General features: G+C 56.0%; 1 protein-coding gene across 2 annotated transcripts; it reads left to right on the top strand.

The window, feature by feature from the left end:
- The first annotated feature begins 7,518 nt into the window (after window positions 1–7,518).
- PPP1R1B (protein phosphatase 1 regulatory inhibitor subunit 1B) lies at window positions 7,519–16,715 on the top strand. Of its 2 annotated transcripts, none has more exons than XM_081029372.1 (8): window positions 7,519–7,680; window positions 8,023–8,209; window positions 9,894–9,954; window positions 10,243–10,265; window positions 10,681–10,756; window positions 13,926–14,129; window positions 15,691–15,810; window positions 15,898–16,715. In XM_081029372.1, exons 2-8 carry the CDS (start codon window positions 8,129–8,131, stop codon window positions 15,945–15,947), a joined length of 615 nt encoding a protein of 204 aa, XP_080885498.1. In that variant the 5' UTR covers window positions 7,519–7,680; window positions 8,023–8,128; the 3' UTR covers window positions 15,948–16,715. The 2 variants fall into 2 exon arrangements, with proteins under 2 accessions (XP_080885498.1, XP_080885499.1); XM_081029373.1 differs by having other exon boundaries at window positions 7,644–7,881.
- The last annotated feature ends 176 nt before the right edge of the window (window positions 16,716–16,891 follow it).

Genomic DNA, 16,891 nt, shown 5'->3' on the forward strand with positions numbered 1-16,891 from the left:
GTCTCCAGCGTGGTGTTGGCTTTTCACCTCCCTTCCGCGGCTAAGTGTCCTTCTGGGTGACTTCTAAGGAGAGAATCCATGCGGGGAGGATGAGTCTGAGCTTGGTTTCTTTAAGAAAGGAAAGAGGGCAAGGAGCTATGAGAGGCCAATGCCAAGGCCTTTGGGAGACAAAGGCCTTTGGGGCCTCAGGGAGACAAAAATGAAGACTCCACCTCCGGGATGGCTGAGTAAACTGAGGCACTGGACAAGCCAAGCTTTGCTCTCACCCCTGCCTGTCTCTGGGGGAAGGAAGTTTCTAGGATGTCCTGGGTGCCCCAGTCTTGTCTCTCTCTGGTGGGGGGCACCAAGGCTGGGGGGGCCTCCAGCTTTCCCTTTCCACATGATCAAATCGCTGCCCCGCCCCTGTGGGCACCAGCTGGCACCCTGGCAGAGCAGTCCTGGGCTTTGAGTGGGCCCCTGGGACCCTGCTTTATTTCCAGGAGGTAGTCAGGAACCTGGGCACAGGGAGGGGGCTGGCTGCTTTGCAGCAACATTGACTAGAAGAGGCAGAGGGATGTGCCTCCTGATTTTGCCCAAACCGGAATCTAGGGGATGCCAGAGGTGAGAACACTGATGAAGTGGAGGCTGCAGGCCTGCTGTGAGCCAGGATCCCCAATATCAGGGTCTCCAGTCTGGTTCTGCTCACCCTCCAACCTTCTGCCATCATCAAGCCCCTGGATGGGGCAAGGCGTAAATGGCATCCATGCTCTAGTGGGGGCAGAGAATAGTAACAGCAACTAACAGTACTATGAGTTCTGGTGAACATTTATTTAGCTGGAGAACTACCCAATGCCATAGGTTACAGCCCCCATTTTAAGGATGGAGAAACAGGGACACAGGAAGGTTAAGCCCAAGGACAGTCAGCTGGGAGTAACGGAGTGGGGTTTGAACCCAGCTCTGGGATCTGAGTTTTTTCCTCTTTCCACCTCCATGTCCCCAGCACCTGCTGAGAGCCAGGCCCTGTGCTAAGAACTTTATGGACAGTGTCGCATTCAACCCTCACAACAACCCAGGAGGTAGCTTCTAGAGTTGGGGAACCCAACGCTCAAAGAGGTAGACTAAGTTGCTGTTGGCACATGGGGAGGATGTAGCCAGGCCAAACTCACATTCAGCCTGTGTGCCAGCAGAATCCCGCAGGTTCTCTGTTTCCCCGTCCTGCTGGGGGTGGGGCAGGAAAGGGTCATGGCATCCCCTGCTGGCTAGAGAACAAAAAAAGAAATGAACGGGATTTCAGTTAGACCGTGGGGAGAACTTAATTCTTAAGGTGTGGGGGCTCCAGGAGCTGGAGTGTGGTGGAAACTTTTCCTTCTTTCCCAAGAAGCAAGCTGAGTAAGAACATGGCTACCAGAGTCAGGAGGGGATGAGGGTGGATGGGAGAGAACAGAAGGGCCCAGAATGAGAAAGCCCAGCCAGAACCATATAACTCAGGAATCCTGGTTGGTTTTTTTCTTTAAAAAACCGAGCACTCCTACCTGTCTTCACATTTCCCGTGGACATCTCCTAAGCACTCCTACCCCAAGATTTGCTACTTGAGGGAGTGGGGGAACCCAGGAGTTCCAGTGTCTGCTCTTTCTAGCAGAGGGGAAGATAATACCAAGTGTCGCTTTGTACGCACTTACTACGTATGTGCCACGCACTTTATGTGCATCAACTTGTTTAATTTTCACAATTCTGTAAGTATTATCTCTATGTTACAGAGACACTGAGGAAGGAAGAGAGGTTGTTATTGCCCAAGGTCACACAGCTTATAAGTGGGAGACCCGGATTTAAATTTCTGCCCTTTCCTACTGAGCTCCTTGTGGCCAGAGCGGCACGGCTGGATGGACTCCTTGCCCAGTGGAGTCAGAGATCACAGTAGCAGCAGGCCTTTCTCCTTGGGTGCATTTGGAATTTGCAGATGCAGAGAACGAACGAACATGCCACGTGCATGCCATTCACATGGCCCCCACCCTGTATGGATTTTCATGGTGTCTTTCATATGCTAGTGGGATCTAGGCAAAGGGAATGTTCAGGGGGCCCAAATCCCTCCTCTGATTATCGGGGGAGAATGTGTGTGAGCAACTCCCCAGCATCCCTGCCCCCTCCCAGCCCACCCTTTAGAGAACAGCAGGGTCGAGGAGTTGGTTAGCATCTGTCAGGGGGACCACCGTGGTATGGGAATTGAGATTCCAGTGCTCTCAGGGACAAGCCCAGGGTCCCCTTACCTCCCAGTGGCTCAAGGGAACCTTCTCTAGGGAATCTGGACACCCTCATCTGCCCAGAACTAAGGAAACCTTCGACACCTATCTTCTGGGCTGGGAGTCCTAGGTGGTTGTAGGGCATTGGGAGGGATGGCCTTTGGGCTACAGCTCATTAGGAAAGAAAATCCATCCTCATCTCTCTACTCCACTGAACCTCAAAGAAGCTGGATTCATCAGGGTTTCCCCCACACCCACCCACTTCCTGGGAGAATGGGGGCAAGTTGGGGAGTTGGGGGAAGGAGGCAGGAGGGGCAGGCTGGCGGCTCTGAGCTTCTCCGTGCAGCCCTCAGGGCCGGGTGCCTGGGCAGGAGGAGGGGGCAGAGCAGCTGCTGGCGATTTATTAAGCAGTCACGGAAAAATTGGTTTATAAATTAACAGCTGTTTTAACTTTAGGGCCTCTTCTTCAGGGAATGGAAGCAGCCGACTGGACCGGGATTGGAGTGTGTGAGGCTGGTGGAGGGGGTGGGAGGCGGCGGGCTCCGGCAGCTGGCATTCTTCGGGGGCAGCCTCAGCTGGCACCTCGGGGGGCACCAGGCAGTGGCCAGAGCAGGGGGTCTCCAGGTGCCCGGGGCTGAGGCTGCTTCCGCTGTGGGCTGCGGGCTTCCAGTCGTTCTTCTCAACAACATCCCACCTGGGGGCGCCAGAGGGCACAGATACAGCTGTACTCATGTCTGCCACCAGAGGACAGCCTTGGCACATTGATTTCTGTTCCCCACCACCTCAAAGCTAGGTGATGGGGAGACTAGGTGAGAGAGAAACCTGGTCCAATGCTGAGTAAGAGAGAAGGTCGGTCCAGTGCATACAAGCGAACTTCCACTCGCCCATCCTGAATGTATTAAAGGCAGCAGTACAGAGGGAGAGCTCTAATGGTCAGGGTGTCTGCATTTGAACCCACACTCTGGGCAAAAAGTTCTGAGCCTCATTTACCTCATCTGTAAAATGGAATGATACTAATGAGGATTAAATGAAGTAATACATATAAAGGGCCTAGCCCAGTGCCCAGCACAGAGTAAATGCTCCATATATGTCACATGGTGTCAATTTCTGTGGCTTATGTATCCATCCATGGATTCATTCATTCCTCCAACCCATCCTCTGTACAGCATGTAGTGCCTACTGTATTCTGGGCACTATGGCAGGCAGGCGATAATGGGAAGACCGACGGTGGAAGGACAGGTCTCAAAATAATGTACTAAGACTTCTGATACACCCAGTGAGGGGGGAGGAGAGGTTGATTTGCACGAGGCAAAAGAAAATGTTTTGGGATGATAAAAATGTTCTATATCTGTATTGTGGTAGTGGTTATATGTTACAAATTTTTCAAAAACTCATAGAAATGTATATTTAAAATGTGTACATTTCATCATATTTAAGCTTTAACTGAATAAAGTTGATTTCTTAAAAAGCACCCAATGTGAATTTATTGAATGGACAAAAGGATGGATGATGGATGAATGAATGAATGAATGAGTGTGTGAATGAATGTCTCAGATGATTGCCCCCTGTCCCGGTGCCACCATTGTCCCTGTTGAGAGTGCCCTTGCCCTCTCGGTGTCAACCGGCTTCCCAACAGGCGGACCTTGGAATCCCCGCCACTGCCCCTGCCCCCACCAGCGGCAAAGAAAGGTGCCTCAGTGTGCCCAGCTAGCGTTCCCCGGCTTCCCTAAGGCTGCTTCCCGGAGATCCCTCCCTTCCAGCTGCCACATGCCAACCCGGCCAGCTTGGTTCAGCTTAGCGGTGCCAAGGTCACGGGTGTGATGCCTAACTGCCGACCCGCCGTGCCAGCCCGCGGTGCAGCCGCCCAAACCCTGGCCGACTCTGCCACCCGCTGGCCATTTTCGGAACTGCACCCCTAGAGCTCCTGGGTAGCTGGAAGCTTTCTTGAAGACCTACCCGGAGCTCTGCATTGGGCTGGGACTTTATTGTGTGTGTGTTCTTGCAGTTGAGTCAGCTCCGGCTCCCGGCGACCCGATGAATGAGTGACGTCCACAATGTCCTGTCCTCAATAGCTCTGCTCAGCTCCTGTAGACTCATGCCTATGGCTTCTTTTATGGAGTCAATCCACGTCATATCTGGTCTTCCACTTCTGTTGCCTCCTATTCATTTCATCTTATTGAATCGTCACAGCTACCATGTGAGGTGGGTTTTGAAACACGAGGAAACTGAGGCATGGAGAGGATAAGAAATTTGTCTAGGGTCACAGTTACAGACCTAAGATTCTTCCCCAGTTCTGCCCAACTCCCCCGTTTATGTTCTGTCCATGAGACTGTCTTGCTTGGGAAGGGAGGGAATATCCACTCTTCCCACCTCCCAGAAAGAGGACAAAGGCCTCACACCACCCTCCCAAATTCACCTTCCAGAGACAGTAAATGTTGTGCCTCCTGTACGCCAGGCACTGTGGCAGCAACAGGCCAATGATGTGAAGAGAAATCGTGTATTCAAAATAGTGTGCTCAGACGTATGGTACATTAATAGACATGCTGTGATAAACTTGTTTTGTCAGTCCAAGCAGAAACATCCATAGTTCAATGGGAGTTATGTCAAACAAGGTCTTTAATTTTGTTCCTTGGACCCAACCGCCTGTGCTTCTAACTCAAAATAATACCCGAAGAGTGGCATATTATTTTTATATCTCATTTGCATATGATTAATTCTAAGTCAAAGAAAAGGGAGGTCACCCTGGCCTCTGGCTTCTCAGTCCCTCCAGGATTTGCCTGACCCTGGTTGCCTCCCCCAGCCCCTGCTGGGCTCACCCATCCTCACTAGCCCCTCCCCACTCCTTGCCCCTGCCCACACTTCCCCAGTTTCCAGAAGTCCTGTTCCTTTCCTCCTCTGTCACCCACGCAGCCCCCGCCACCTGGCCGCCCACCTGAAAAACTTTTCCCCAAGTTCTTGAGAAGTCGCGTAGGATCCAGGAGAGAAAAATCAAAGTAATAAAACCTCATTTAATTCCTAACGGAGGGCAGAGCTGTGAGCTGCAATTATCTTAATGCTGAGCTATTTTTACTCTCTCTGCATCTCTGTCTTCTGCCTCTCTTCGTAGTCGTGACACTTTATTTCTCCCTTTGTCTCTCCATCTCTCACATGTGTTTTCTCTCTTTTTGCTTTTTCCTACCTTCCCTCCTTTCTCTCTCACCTCCTGTCTCTGTCATCCTTCTTTCCCTTCTTTCTCCTTCCTGTCTGTCCCTCGTGCTTGTACCTCTGTTAGCCAGTCTTGCCTGCTCTTGACCCTGGGTTTAGCAGCCAGAGCTGTGGGTGCCAAAAAGGCTGGGGGAAGAGGGTAAACACCCTGTCCTCCAGCCCCAAACATTCCATCTTCCAAGTCTGGCTGAGAGGGAAGAGTCTCCCTTCCCAGCTGCCCCAGCCTTGGTCAGCGACATTTTTCCTGATTCAGAGCCTCCCAGAGCTCTAGTCCTTTTGGCATAAACAAGTCCTCCCTGTCAAATAAGACTGAGCCCCTGTGGTCCCCAGGGCCTTCTCAACTCTGATGGGCTCCAAGTTGCAACTGGTGGTGATGCCTCCTTGCCCCTGTGCTCTAATTACCCACCCAGCTGTCCTCTGTTCCCTTCATGCCACTCTGTCCCCTTCATCCCACCCTCCAGCACTGGAAGCCACAGGCCTCTCACTCATCCTGGCCCAGTGGCCACGCAGGTTACTGCCTGGGCCGTGTCTTTCACATGCCTCTTTTGAGTTTCAGAACTTCCTTATTTACCCTCCCAAGGCACTGCCAAACTGGGCTTTGCCACTCCCCACCACACCCCATCTGAAAGAGGGGTCTGGGCCAAGGCAGGGGCTGCCAGCGAGGCCCACACCCCTGGACCAGCATCCTGGCATCCTGCTGTCTCCCAACAAGCACATAAGTCAACAAACACAGTGGGACTTGAGCCAGGCCTGGGTTTGGAGGGAGTGGAGCTAAGTAGCCAGGGCTTCCAGCTCCTAAGAGCAAAGCTCTGCCCCCCTGCCACCCTCTCCCTCACCCCCCCCAGTGGACAATGGCTCTGAGGCACAATATCATGCCTCTGAGCCCATTTCCACAAGACTCCTCTGGCCTCCTGCTCCCTCTCCACTCTGCCAAGGACCCAACGTGCTGGGGCAGGGAGTGGAAAAGTTGCTGGAGGTCGGGGGAGGGCTCCTGACTGATCCAGGCCTGAGTGCGACCAGGAGAGAACAAGGCCAATACAAACAGAACCCCAGGAAGACATACGCAATGTACACGTCTGCATACATATGCACTCTGTCAGCATTAAAGAGGCATTTAGACCCTCACCCACAGGCCTGCAGAGGGAAATGCTGCCCCTGCAAAGATACCCTTGGACCTGGACAGAGACACAGGGACACTCCAATCCACAGGGCCAGTGCCTCCCCTTCCCCTCTCCAGACACACACAAACACACCTCTGCAGAGAGAAAGGCTCACACCTCAGAAATGAGTACACACCTCTACCCACAGCTCTGTTCTTGAATACACCAAACACACACATGATGGCACGTGTACCATAGACAGCCCCCAACACCCCCAACTCTGTTCCCCCTAGGCTGGCTCTCTCTCCCTCCCATTAGAGCTGGGAGAAAAGGCAGGAGACACGTGAATCCAGGGTACATTGTGACAGGCACATATTCCCCCCAAACCCGAGTGCTCACAGGATCACAACCTCATGCCCCTCCACTGCACAGGTTAGAGCTGTGGGTGCAGTACCCCCACCCTCCTGCAAGCTGGCACACGCCTGCCCATCACCTTGACAGCCTCTGCCAATCTCCCCCACACCCACACCCTCCCCCGCACACACAGCGTCCTCCCACACCCTGCCACTCACACTGCATCCTTGACACTCTGACACACTTACTCAGAGATTCGCACACACACCCATACCACAGCGACCCCCCCCACACACACTACCTAGTTAGAGGCACCACAGGGCCCCTGGCATTCACTCACACACACTCCCTGCCATGATGACTGACACGTGTCCTCCCACGCACAATCCGCTCGTACACTCACTCGCTTTCTAGGACACCCCCATTCACAGCTTGGCATGCTGGTGGCACTCTCTTCACGACCTCACAGGCCTCCTGGTGAAACTCCAAGCACCCAGGCCACGAAGGGGTTAAAGCTAGAGTCCCTTCTCCCGGTTGCCCCCTCCCCGCCTAGGCCTCCTCCCTCCTCCCCCTCATCCTCCCAGCGGGACTCCATCAATAATGCAGCTTCAAGTTCTGGGGAGACTGCAGGGGGCCCCCAGCCTGTTCCCCGTGCCCTGGCTCACACTCCCGCCCTCCCCGGGCCCGGAGAGAACACGCTCCTCCGTGTTCATTGGCTACTTTCTCCTGAGCCCTCCCATCAAGCCCCCGGGGGCCACTCCCAGGCGACAGGACCGGCTGGGGACCCCAAGGCTGGGGCCAGAGGGGTGAGACCGGGAGAGAGGGAGAGAGGCAGAGACTGAGACAGACCCAGAGAGGAAGAGGGGGAGATCGGGGACGAGCGGAGAGACAGAGGCGAGACACCGGGAGCGAGGGAAGGAGGGGAGAGGCAGAGACACCGAGATCAGAGAGCCGGGAGCCCGCGGGCGGAGGCGCGAGCGGACCGAGGCGCGGACCCAGCGCGGCAGGCGAGCCTGGGGGCGGGGGGCGGGCGGCGGGCGGCGGGCGGAGACCCTCCTCCCGCGCGCTCCCCTCGCCGCGCGCGGTATTTTTATCCGTGAGCGCATAGCCTTCCTCCTCCTCCTCCTCCTCCTTCTCGCCACTCACAGCCCGCCGTCGCCGCGGCGCCCCGAACAGCGCTGGCGAGCCGAGCCGGGAGCGCCTCCCCGGACCCCGAGCCGCGCGCCCCTAGCCCCATCGCCTACCCCGCCCGCCATGGACCCCAAAGACCGCAAGAAGATCCAGTTCTCCGTGCCTGCGCCCCCCAGCCAGCTGGATCCCCGCCAGGTGGAGATGGTAAGGGGGACGCGCCCCATCCCCGGCAGCACCCCCACACACTCCGGGACTCCCCTGCTCTGGGCGCTGCCGGGGCCGCGCTGGCCTGGGGGCTGGGGGCGATGGAGAGTCCCGGGCCGCCTTGGACCCGCGGGGCTTCTGGGAAGCGCGTGAAGTTCGCTGGAGACTCGCGCAACTTTTTCCCTGCGCCTCGGTCCTGGTCCCCCGGCGGGAGAACTCTAGGCAATGAGCTTCTGAGCATCCCGGCACGCCATTACCGGTTGCCCCGGGAAGGGGGTCTCTCCTCTGCACAATGTCCTCCTTCCCTGGGCTGTCACTGGGACCCATGAGCCCCGTCCCGGCCAGCACTGGTCGGATGTGAGAAACCTTGTCCCCTGACCCCTTCTATGGAGCAGACCCCCAACTTCACTGCCCCACGGCCCTGCCCCTCTAGTCCCAACCTGTCTGCCTGGCCTGGAGTCGCCAGAACCTTGTTCTGACCTTCTGCTGTCAGGACCTAAACAGCCTCAGCATGGGGCTGGGGGTGAGCAGGCATCACAGAAGCCAGTCCTCTTCACAGGGATAACTGAGGTCTCAGAAGGTGGGAGGAAGAGGAAGGAGAGAGAGAGAGAGAGAGAGAGAGAGAGAAGATGGCCACCCCTCACCCACCCACAGCCTAGCTGTGGTCACTTGTTGCTGAGTCTCAGTGGGATCCCAACAGAGCAGTGAGAGTAAGGCCACGTCATTTGGGAGAAGATAGGGAGCCATGGGGGCGCAGGTCGGGTCCTAGGCCTAAGCAGCTTTTGGTCTGGAGGGCAGTACTGGAGCTTGCAGGGGGAGGTGGCAGTTTCAGCTTCATTCACCTGGTTCTCTTTGTGCATTTCCCTGGAGCTCAGAGGGGACCTAATTAACTGACACTTGGTCTGATTGCCAAGCTGGGGGGAGGCAGTTACTGGGAATGCTCTGTGTCCCCTCCACCCCATACCCTCACTGTTTAGCTTGGCTAATGTACCAAGAGGGCAACTTTTCGTGTTTTTTTTTTATTAAGACTGGGTGAAGAGTTCCCCAGCCTGAGAGAGAATGCCAGAGGGGCCCAGACCCCCAGACACACCCCCAGGCCCCTGTGGGTCTTCGACTTGGGCCCACACCTGAGCCTCTGTGTGAGGTTGGAGGTGCCTGCAGTGCCCCCGCTCAGCCTCCCTCTGCAGCCAGATCCTGTTTCTTTGGAGCCCTTGAGCTGACCTTCAGTGGGCAGGGCCTGTGGGTGCCATGGCCCGTAGGCCATCTTCCACAGCCAGCTTCAGTTCCCAAGGTCTCATGTCTTCAAAAATGAGGAGAGGAAGGACCTCGATTGGGATGGTAGACAAGGATACCCCTTGTGGAGTAGCCATGGAGTGAGATACTCATGGGCTGGATGTCAGTGACAGGTTTCTCTCTCATCCTTTCTCTGCCTTGGATGCTGTGTGGCCTTGAGCACTTTGCTGAAACTCTCTGAGCCTTCGGTTTTTACCTGAGTAAAATAAGGGCGTTGGATGAGCTGCAGAGTTCCTTTCAGCTCTGACAGTCTTTGATTCAAAGGTTCCCTGGGGACTCCAAAGCACTCTTTGTTCCCTGCTGCCTGGGGGTGAAGTGGGGTGGGTGTGGGTGTGGGCTGCTGGTATCTGTCCTGCCTCCCCCCTCCCCACCTCTTTCTCCATCTCCTTAGATCCGGCGCAGGAGACCAACCCCTGCCATGCTGTTCCGGCTCTCTGAGCACTCCTCACCAGGTGGGCCCCTTCCCAGCCCCTGCCGAGCCCTGGCCCCACCCTAACCCTGATGCCTTCTTGGGGCCCTTGCCAAAGTCCCAAGGATAGGAGATGGAGCAGAAGGGGGGCGGGAGTGAGTAAGGTCTGGGAGCCCAATTCTGCTGGGTTCATGTATTGACGGGCACCTCCCAACACTAGGAAGGAAAGGGCACACTTTCCCTTTCCCCAGAGATTGACCCTTTGGGGAAAGTAATTCAGATTCTGTTTCTCTCTCCCCGCCTCCCTTGGTTCATTGGCGGCTTCCCTCAGAGGAAGAGGCCTCCCCCCACCAGGTGAGTTTCCAGGGCCGCTGGAAGGAGGGATGTGGTGAGGCAGCTGGGGTGACTTCCCAGCTACAGGGTACCACCCAGGAGGACACATTAGCATATCAATCGGCACCTCTGGTGACAGAGCCTGGTGCCAGGGTGCCACCAACCGATCCTCCTCTGCCCTTGTCTTTACTCCGGACTGGGATGAGGCCTCTAGAGCCCAGGGTCCCGCCCTGAGCCAGGTCACAGTTTATGGAGGCCCTCTGGAAGCAGTGGGGTAGCCTCAGCCTGTTGCAGGACCAGAGGGGCAGCAGCACCCAGACCCATCAGCAGAGGCCAGACCCGTCTGCCCAGGTTGCTATGGGTGGGATGGAATGGAGGGAGGTGGAAGAGAAGGGGCCTGCGGTAAGCCCACTTAACCTGGCACTTTCCCTGGCAGAGAGCCTCAGGAGAGGGGCACCACCTCAAATCGAAGAGACCTAACCCCTGTGCCTACACCCCCCCCTCGCTGAAAGGTACTATCCCCCCACCCATCAGTCTGGCTGTCCCCATGACCTCTGGAACTGGGCTGATATTGGGGGAGGGCGGTGAAGTGTTAAGTTTTTATCAGTGGGGAGGGATTGTCTTGTCCTCCAAACCCCACTTCAAGACCAATTAGGTCTTAATTTGACCCAGAAGCTGGGAAGGGTGGCTGTGGGGTTGAAAGAAAAGCGGTGGCTGGCCTACAATAACAAGCAGGCATCAACATAGCCAGACTCAGCTCTGCCCTTTGCAAGTGTGCACTGACCACCTCCCGTTCCCCACTCCCAAAAGGCACCTTCTTCCCTGGACTGCACCCCTTGCTCCCCTCTCCCATGTCCATAACATTTGCACAGGTCTGCACACTGGGTGCTTCTCCTTCCTCCTTTTCCTTCCTATATTAAAAGGCAAATCATTTCTATAGCATACACTTATTCAATACCTAGTGTGTGCCAGGGCTCACTGGCGGGCACTGGGCCAAATAAGGGGAAGGAGATTTGGTCCCTGCCTCCTGGGGCCTTTGCCTCAAAGGGTCAGGGGGAGTTACAGAGGAGAGGATCCTTCAGCCTGGATTTGCAGGATGAATGGGAATTCAACTGGCAGGCAAGGGTATTCCAGAAAGAGGGGAGAAGATGGGCCAAAGAGAGGAGGTGTGAAGTCACAGGGATCTTTAGGGCCAGCCTGGAGACTTGGCTTAAAGTGGGGAGCTGTGGGAGATACACCTTAAGAAGAAGGTGGGGCGGATTGGGGTGGGGGGTGGGTCTCTTCCTTCCTAAGCCCTAGGATGCTTCCCCACCCCCACTTCAACTTCCACCTAAGGCTCTTCCTGCCGGGCCAGCCCCCTCCTCCCACAGAGGTGAGAGGGAGGGAGAGCGGAAGAGCGTGCTGAAAGCTCCCTGCTTACCCCCGTGGGTTTAATGAGTTCCCAGCACCAGCTAAGGTCAACAGGTGCACCTGTCAGCCCGCCTGCCAGAGCTGGGAGCAGAGAGGGAAGGCTGGGAGGAGAGGAGAGAGGGTAGGGACCCTTTCTCTTCCCCAGGAGACAGGAAAATGAAGGGACAGCAAGCAGGCAGTGTGGTTCAGCCCGTGGAAGGACTTCTCACCTGTAGGGATGTGGGGAAGGCCAACCCCTAAGGCAGACATGGGGGGGGAAGGTGGCATCTTCTCAGGTGAGAAGACAAAAACTCTCTCCTCCCACCCTGGACCGGGAGGGGGCTGCTGAATGGATGTGAGGAAGAACCATCCCTTGGGCTCTTGCCTGTGAGAGTGGGGCAGGGGGCTGGGTGAAGAGGATAAGGCCAAGGCTTTCCGAGCACCCTGCAGGGGCCAGACACGTGCCCCAGCCCCCTGCCCCTTTGGGCTGTGCCTTAGGAGAGGCTACGTGGGGAGAAGCAGGGCAGTGGAAAAGGGCCAGGATAGGGGTGGGCAGTGGGGGGAGGTTGGGAGCTGTGCTGGAGACCTTTGAGCTCAAAAAGGGAGACTTGGGGTGAGGGTTCAGGGCTCCAGAGATGGCAGAGAAAGGAGACAGCTAGGAGGGGGAGGGGAGACCCCAGAGAACCCCGAGAGGCACGAGGCGCTGTGCACGCACACGCGGGGAGGCTCACGGGGCGCCAGCACAGGCACTGCACACACCTATTGTTGTCACTGAGGCTCACGAACTGAACTCTCCTCCCCCAGCTCGGGAAGAGGGTGGCTGCCGGAGCTGCCACCTCCTCTCCTCCCTTCAACCCTTTCTCCATCCCTCAGAGGACCCTTCTGTACCTGGAGGACACTGTTTTGTAGACTGCAACCCCTTTCTGGGCAAGGGAAAGCACCTGGCAGGATTGGGTAGGGGGATAAAGCAAGGGCCTCTGGGGAGTGGGCCACAGTGAGTCTTGGCTTGAAGGGGTCTCTCCAAGGACAAGCTCTCACACTTGGCTAAAGGTGAAGATTCGCCGAGTCCCCAAGGCCAGGGCAGGGCGATTTATTGCGCTTTTATTGCCTGGGTAGTTTGCCCAGAGCCAGCGGGAGGCACCGGCTGGGAGCTTGGGGCAGGGCGGGGCAGTGGGCACACACAATGCTCCCTCTGTGCCTGTCCCCAACTTGGCAAGAGTGCGGTGCCCTGCTCACTGCACCGGAGGTTTCCAGCCTGGATCTACCCCTCTGGGCTTTCTGAGGGGAGGGGCTGCCTGCCCACCAAGAAGGAGCTAAGGCAACCTCAGCCCCTGGCTCCTCAGCATCTTTTCTGTAGGCTGAGTTTACCAGTGCCTGGCCCTCTGCTGCCTCTGCCCCAGCCACTCCTCACGGTGTCCCCTCCACCCCTGCCCTCCTCCCAGAATCTCCTAGCCGTAGCCCCTTCCTCCACTGTCAGGTCCTTTCCATCTTCTGGAAACCTCTCCAGCTGCCCACACGGTTCCCTACCTAAGCCGTATCCCAGCAGGCTTTGGTGGTGTTGGGGGGGTGGGTGGGTGGTGTTTGCTGCTTTCTAGGTCACCACAGAGGGAGCTGGAAGCTTGGGGATGTGGGTCAAGATTGTGGGGGCCGCGTCTGAGCACACCACACCCCCAGGCAGACTTCACTGGCTGCAGGCTATTATGTCCTCAGGCTCAGAACTGTTCCTACCTCTTAGAGCCTGGGGCAGAGGCGTATGGAGTGGCATTTATGATGGGGCAGTGCCAGAGGATGGTGACCAAGCCCCGCTTAGGGGTGGGCAGGATCAGGGTGAGCAGTGAGCCATAAGCCGGCTAGGCATTCTCCCAGACATTGAAAGGGACAAATTTCCCCGGCCCTGGCCCAGGGGCCCTGTACCTTCTGCCCAGGCTATAGCTGGTGGACACTATGTCCAGTTCCAGGTCCTTGGAGAAGCAAGCTCCCCAGCCAGGGAATGTTAAGCTGCTGTTGTGCCCGCCCGATCTTGTCCAGCTTGGTGCCCTATGGCCTAGTGCCAGCCTCTGGGGGGCCAGCATCTTTGGACAGCTTAAGAGCCAAACACGATCAAGAGTCTACCCCTGCTGCTTCAGTCCTGGCCTGGCCCCCAGCAGGCTGCCCTGCAGCCTTCAGCTTTGAACTAGACCCGTAGGGGGTTAGCTCTGCAGCAGGCCAATGGAAGGAGGCTGGGGCCTGGCCAGCTCCAGGGACTGTTTTGGGACCTGGCTGACCCTGCCTTCCTGGGTGCCCCTGTGCCAGCTGTGCAGCGCATTGCTGAGTCTCACCTGCAGTCCATCAGCAACCTGAGCGAGAACCAGGCCTCAGAGGAGGAGGATGAGCTGGGCGAGCTGCGGGAACTGGGCTACCCGAGAGAGGAAGAAGAGGAGGAGGACGACGATGATGAGGAAGAAGAGGAAGAGGAGGACAGCCAGGCTGAAGTCCTGAAGGGCAGCAGGGGTTCTGGTAAGCTGAAGGGGCTGTGAAGCCTGAGTCCTACCACCAAGGGGCAGGTGGGGTCCTCCTCGAGTGTCCTGGGACACCCCCTCCCAGTTCAGTGTCTCACACATGTCAACTGCAGTCGTTATTACAAGGTCCTCCCCATCCTCTCACCCCACAGGATGCCCCACATGCAGCCTTACCTGACACCTGGGCTGCTCTCATCCTTGACTCAGTCCCTCTCCCAATCAGGTTTTTCTTAATAATTCTTCTCTTCCCTAAGAATCAGACAAGGCCACGTGAGGTTTGAAGCTGGACCCAAGAAAGAACTTCCCATCCATGGTGGTGAGGGAGTGCAAGCAGATACAGGGATAGGGGATGAAGAGTGTCCAATGCCCCCCATCGCCTGCATTTCTGAATGTAGGATGTGGTCTCTGCTGGGAGGCAGAGGGCTGGCTGATAAGTCCTCTCCCAGACCCTGTGGCTTTCTCCTCTCCTTTATTACTTAGGCTGGGGTGAGAGAGTGCCCTCTAGTGTCTAGACGGAGAATCCAGGACTCGAGAACCTATCTGGTCTTGCGCTCCTCCAACCCCAGCTGCCTGGGAAGAAAGGGGCCAGGGAAGGGGCTCAGACCTACCACAAGTCCTGAGAGCCAGAGGCCTCAGATTCAACAATCTACACAGAGGGTCTCAAGGCCCAGAGAATTTCTGGGCAGGAAGATCTGAGCCCCTCCCACGCTATTTCTCCCATGCCTGGCCATGGAAGGCTGTGCCTCATCTATCTCCCACCTAGTGCACATACATTTTTTGGTCCCATTATTTAAGGGGATGAAAAACAGTTGACCACCCCAGCTTGTCCAGCCTTTGCACCCAAACAAAATGGAATGGGCCTCCTCTCTGCATTTCTGGCAATGGGAGCATCAGCCATGGGAGCAAAAGCTGTAGCTGGAAGAGTTGAGTCAACTCCCACTGAGACCCTCAGAACAGGCGGAGAGAAGATAAAAGGAGACTGTACCCTCTGGAAAAGCAACAGGGCAGTGGGTCAAATGATAAGGCTGCCACCACTCCCAGAGTGGCTCCTGGGTGCCAGTGCTGGCCTGGGCAGGGTATTAACTATTATCTTATCTAAGGCAATCTACACAATTTCCCTGTTACTATCCCCTTCAGAAAGGTAATAATTGACTTATCTAAGTCACATGGCTAGTCATTGGCAGCGCTATCCTACCATGTTTCCCTGAAAATAAGACCTATCCCGAAAAGCAGCCCCAGTTAAGGTCTCAGCCAGACGGACATATTTAGTACGTTATGACGATGTTCCAGAAGAAGATGACATGACTGCATTTGAATAAATGTAGATTGTTGTACATGAGCAAAATAAGACATCCCCTGAAAATAAGCCCTAATGGAACAAAAATAATATAAGACCCGGTCTTATTTTTGGAGAAACATGGTAGTCCAGTGCTCTCTCCACTATACCATAATGACCTCAGTAAACTTAGCCTCAGTCATCAGCGATCCTCAGCTCACGCTCCAGGCAGCCAGATGGACACTTAGATTCTGTGGCTTCATCTCTTGTTCCCCATCCCCAGCTGCGCAGAAGACAACTTATGGCCAGGGTCTGGAGGGGCCCTGGGAGCGCCCGCCCCCTCTGGATGAGCCCCAGAAAGATGGAAGCTCTGAGGACCAAGTGAAAGATCCTGCGCTAAGTGGTGAGGTTTGGAGGAAGGGTGCGGGGAGGTGGGGCTGGGATTTTGGTAGGCATGTCCAGGCCCTGAGTCCCTCTGCTTGCCTTGCAGAGCTGGGGGAGGAGCCACAGCGTCCTGCCCACCCTGAGCCTGGCACATAGGCACCCAGCCCTGCATCTCCCAGAAGGAAATGGAGGGGACATCACTGTTCCCCAGAAACCCACTTTGTCCTCACCCTATTTTCTACCCTTCCCCTCACTTGCTAGGGCTGCGGCTTCTGACTTCTAGAAGACTAAAATTGGTCTGTTTGCTTGTTTGCCCACCTTTGGCTGATGCCCAGAGTCCCTGGGCACTTGCTGCCTGCCAGATGTCTACCCCTGCCAGTCATTCCCCTATTCACCCAGTGGGAGGCAGGATGTGAGAGAGCTTATATTGGAAAATCCAGTAAACAAGGGATAAATGTTCATCCTTCACCATTCTACTCCCCAGACCTCCTCCCTCGGGCACAGGAAAACCAAAGGGCAGGACCCTAAGATATGGGAAAAGAGGATACAGAGAATCTGTAGGTGCCCTAGGTCCTTCTCCATCCCCTCTCTTCCTATGGTGGATTCCAAGTCACCACCCCTCTCACTGGCTTCTACTAGGGCCAAGGATTCAGGAATCCTTCTCCACAGCCTCAACATTTTGGAAATCTTCCCCTTATCACCCCTGCTCCTCAGCCTGGGTGCCTGGAAGATGGACTGGCCGAGGCTGCTTTGTTGCGTTTTGTTTGTGCTTTGATGCCAGGAATGCCGCCTAGTATTCGTTCTTGGGGGGGGCACGCAGTGGGGGAGCCAGGTTCTTGCCCTCCAGCTGCTCTACCCCCTTCCTCTCTTCCCTGACTCCAGACCTCAACCGCTTCCATGCTGTAATAAATCTTTGTAAATAACTGTGCTGAGACTCCTTTTTCAGGGGAAAGGAAAGGGAGGAGGAGGTAGTAGGAATTTTCCCCCTCATGTGGAGGACCTGGTTACTGGTCATCCTGGGGTCAGGGTCTTGCCCTCGTAACCAGCCCTCTCGTCTAGGAGTCTGTCCTGCAGACAACCAGCGGGGGGCACTCTTAGGA

Source organism: Rhinolophus hipposideros, assembly GCF_964194185.1.
Source record: "Rhinolophus hipposideros genome assembly, chromosome: 20".
Taxonomy (NCBI): Eukaryota; Metazoa; Chordata; class Mammalia; order Chiroptera; family Rhinolophidae; genus Rhinolophus; species Rhinolophus hipposideros.

Excerpts from the sequence above, each read along its gene's own strand:
- PPP1R1B (XM_081029372.1), top strand. The coding sequence starts at position 8,129 with ATGGACCCCAAAGACCGCAAGAAGATCCAGTTCTCCGTGCCTGCGCCC. Across the intron at positions 8,210-9,893 it reads ATCCCCGCCAGGTGGAGATG|ATCCGGCGCAGGAGACCAAC; the intron begins GTAAGGGGGACG and ends CCATCTCCTTAG. Across the intron at positions 10,757-13,925 it reads CACCCCCCCCTCGCTGAAAG|CTGTGCAGCGCATTGCTGAG; the intron begins GTACTATCCCCC and ends CCCCTGTGCCAG.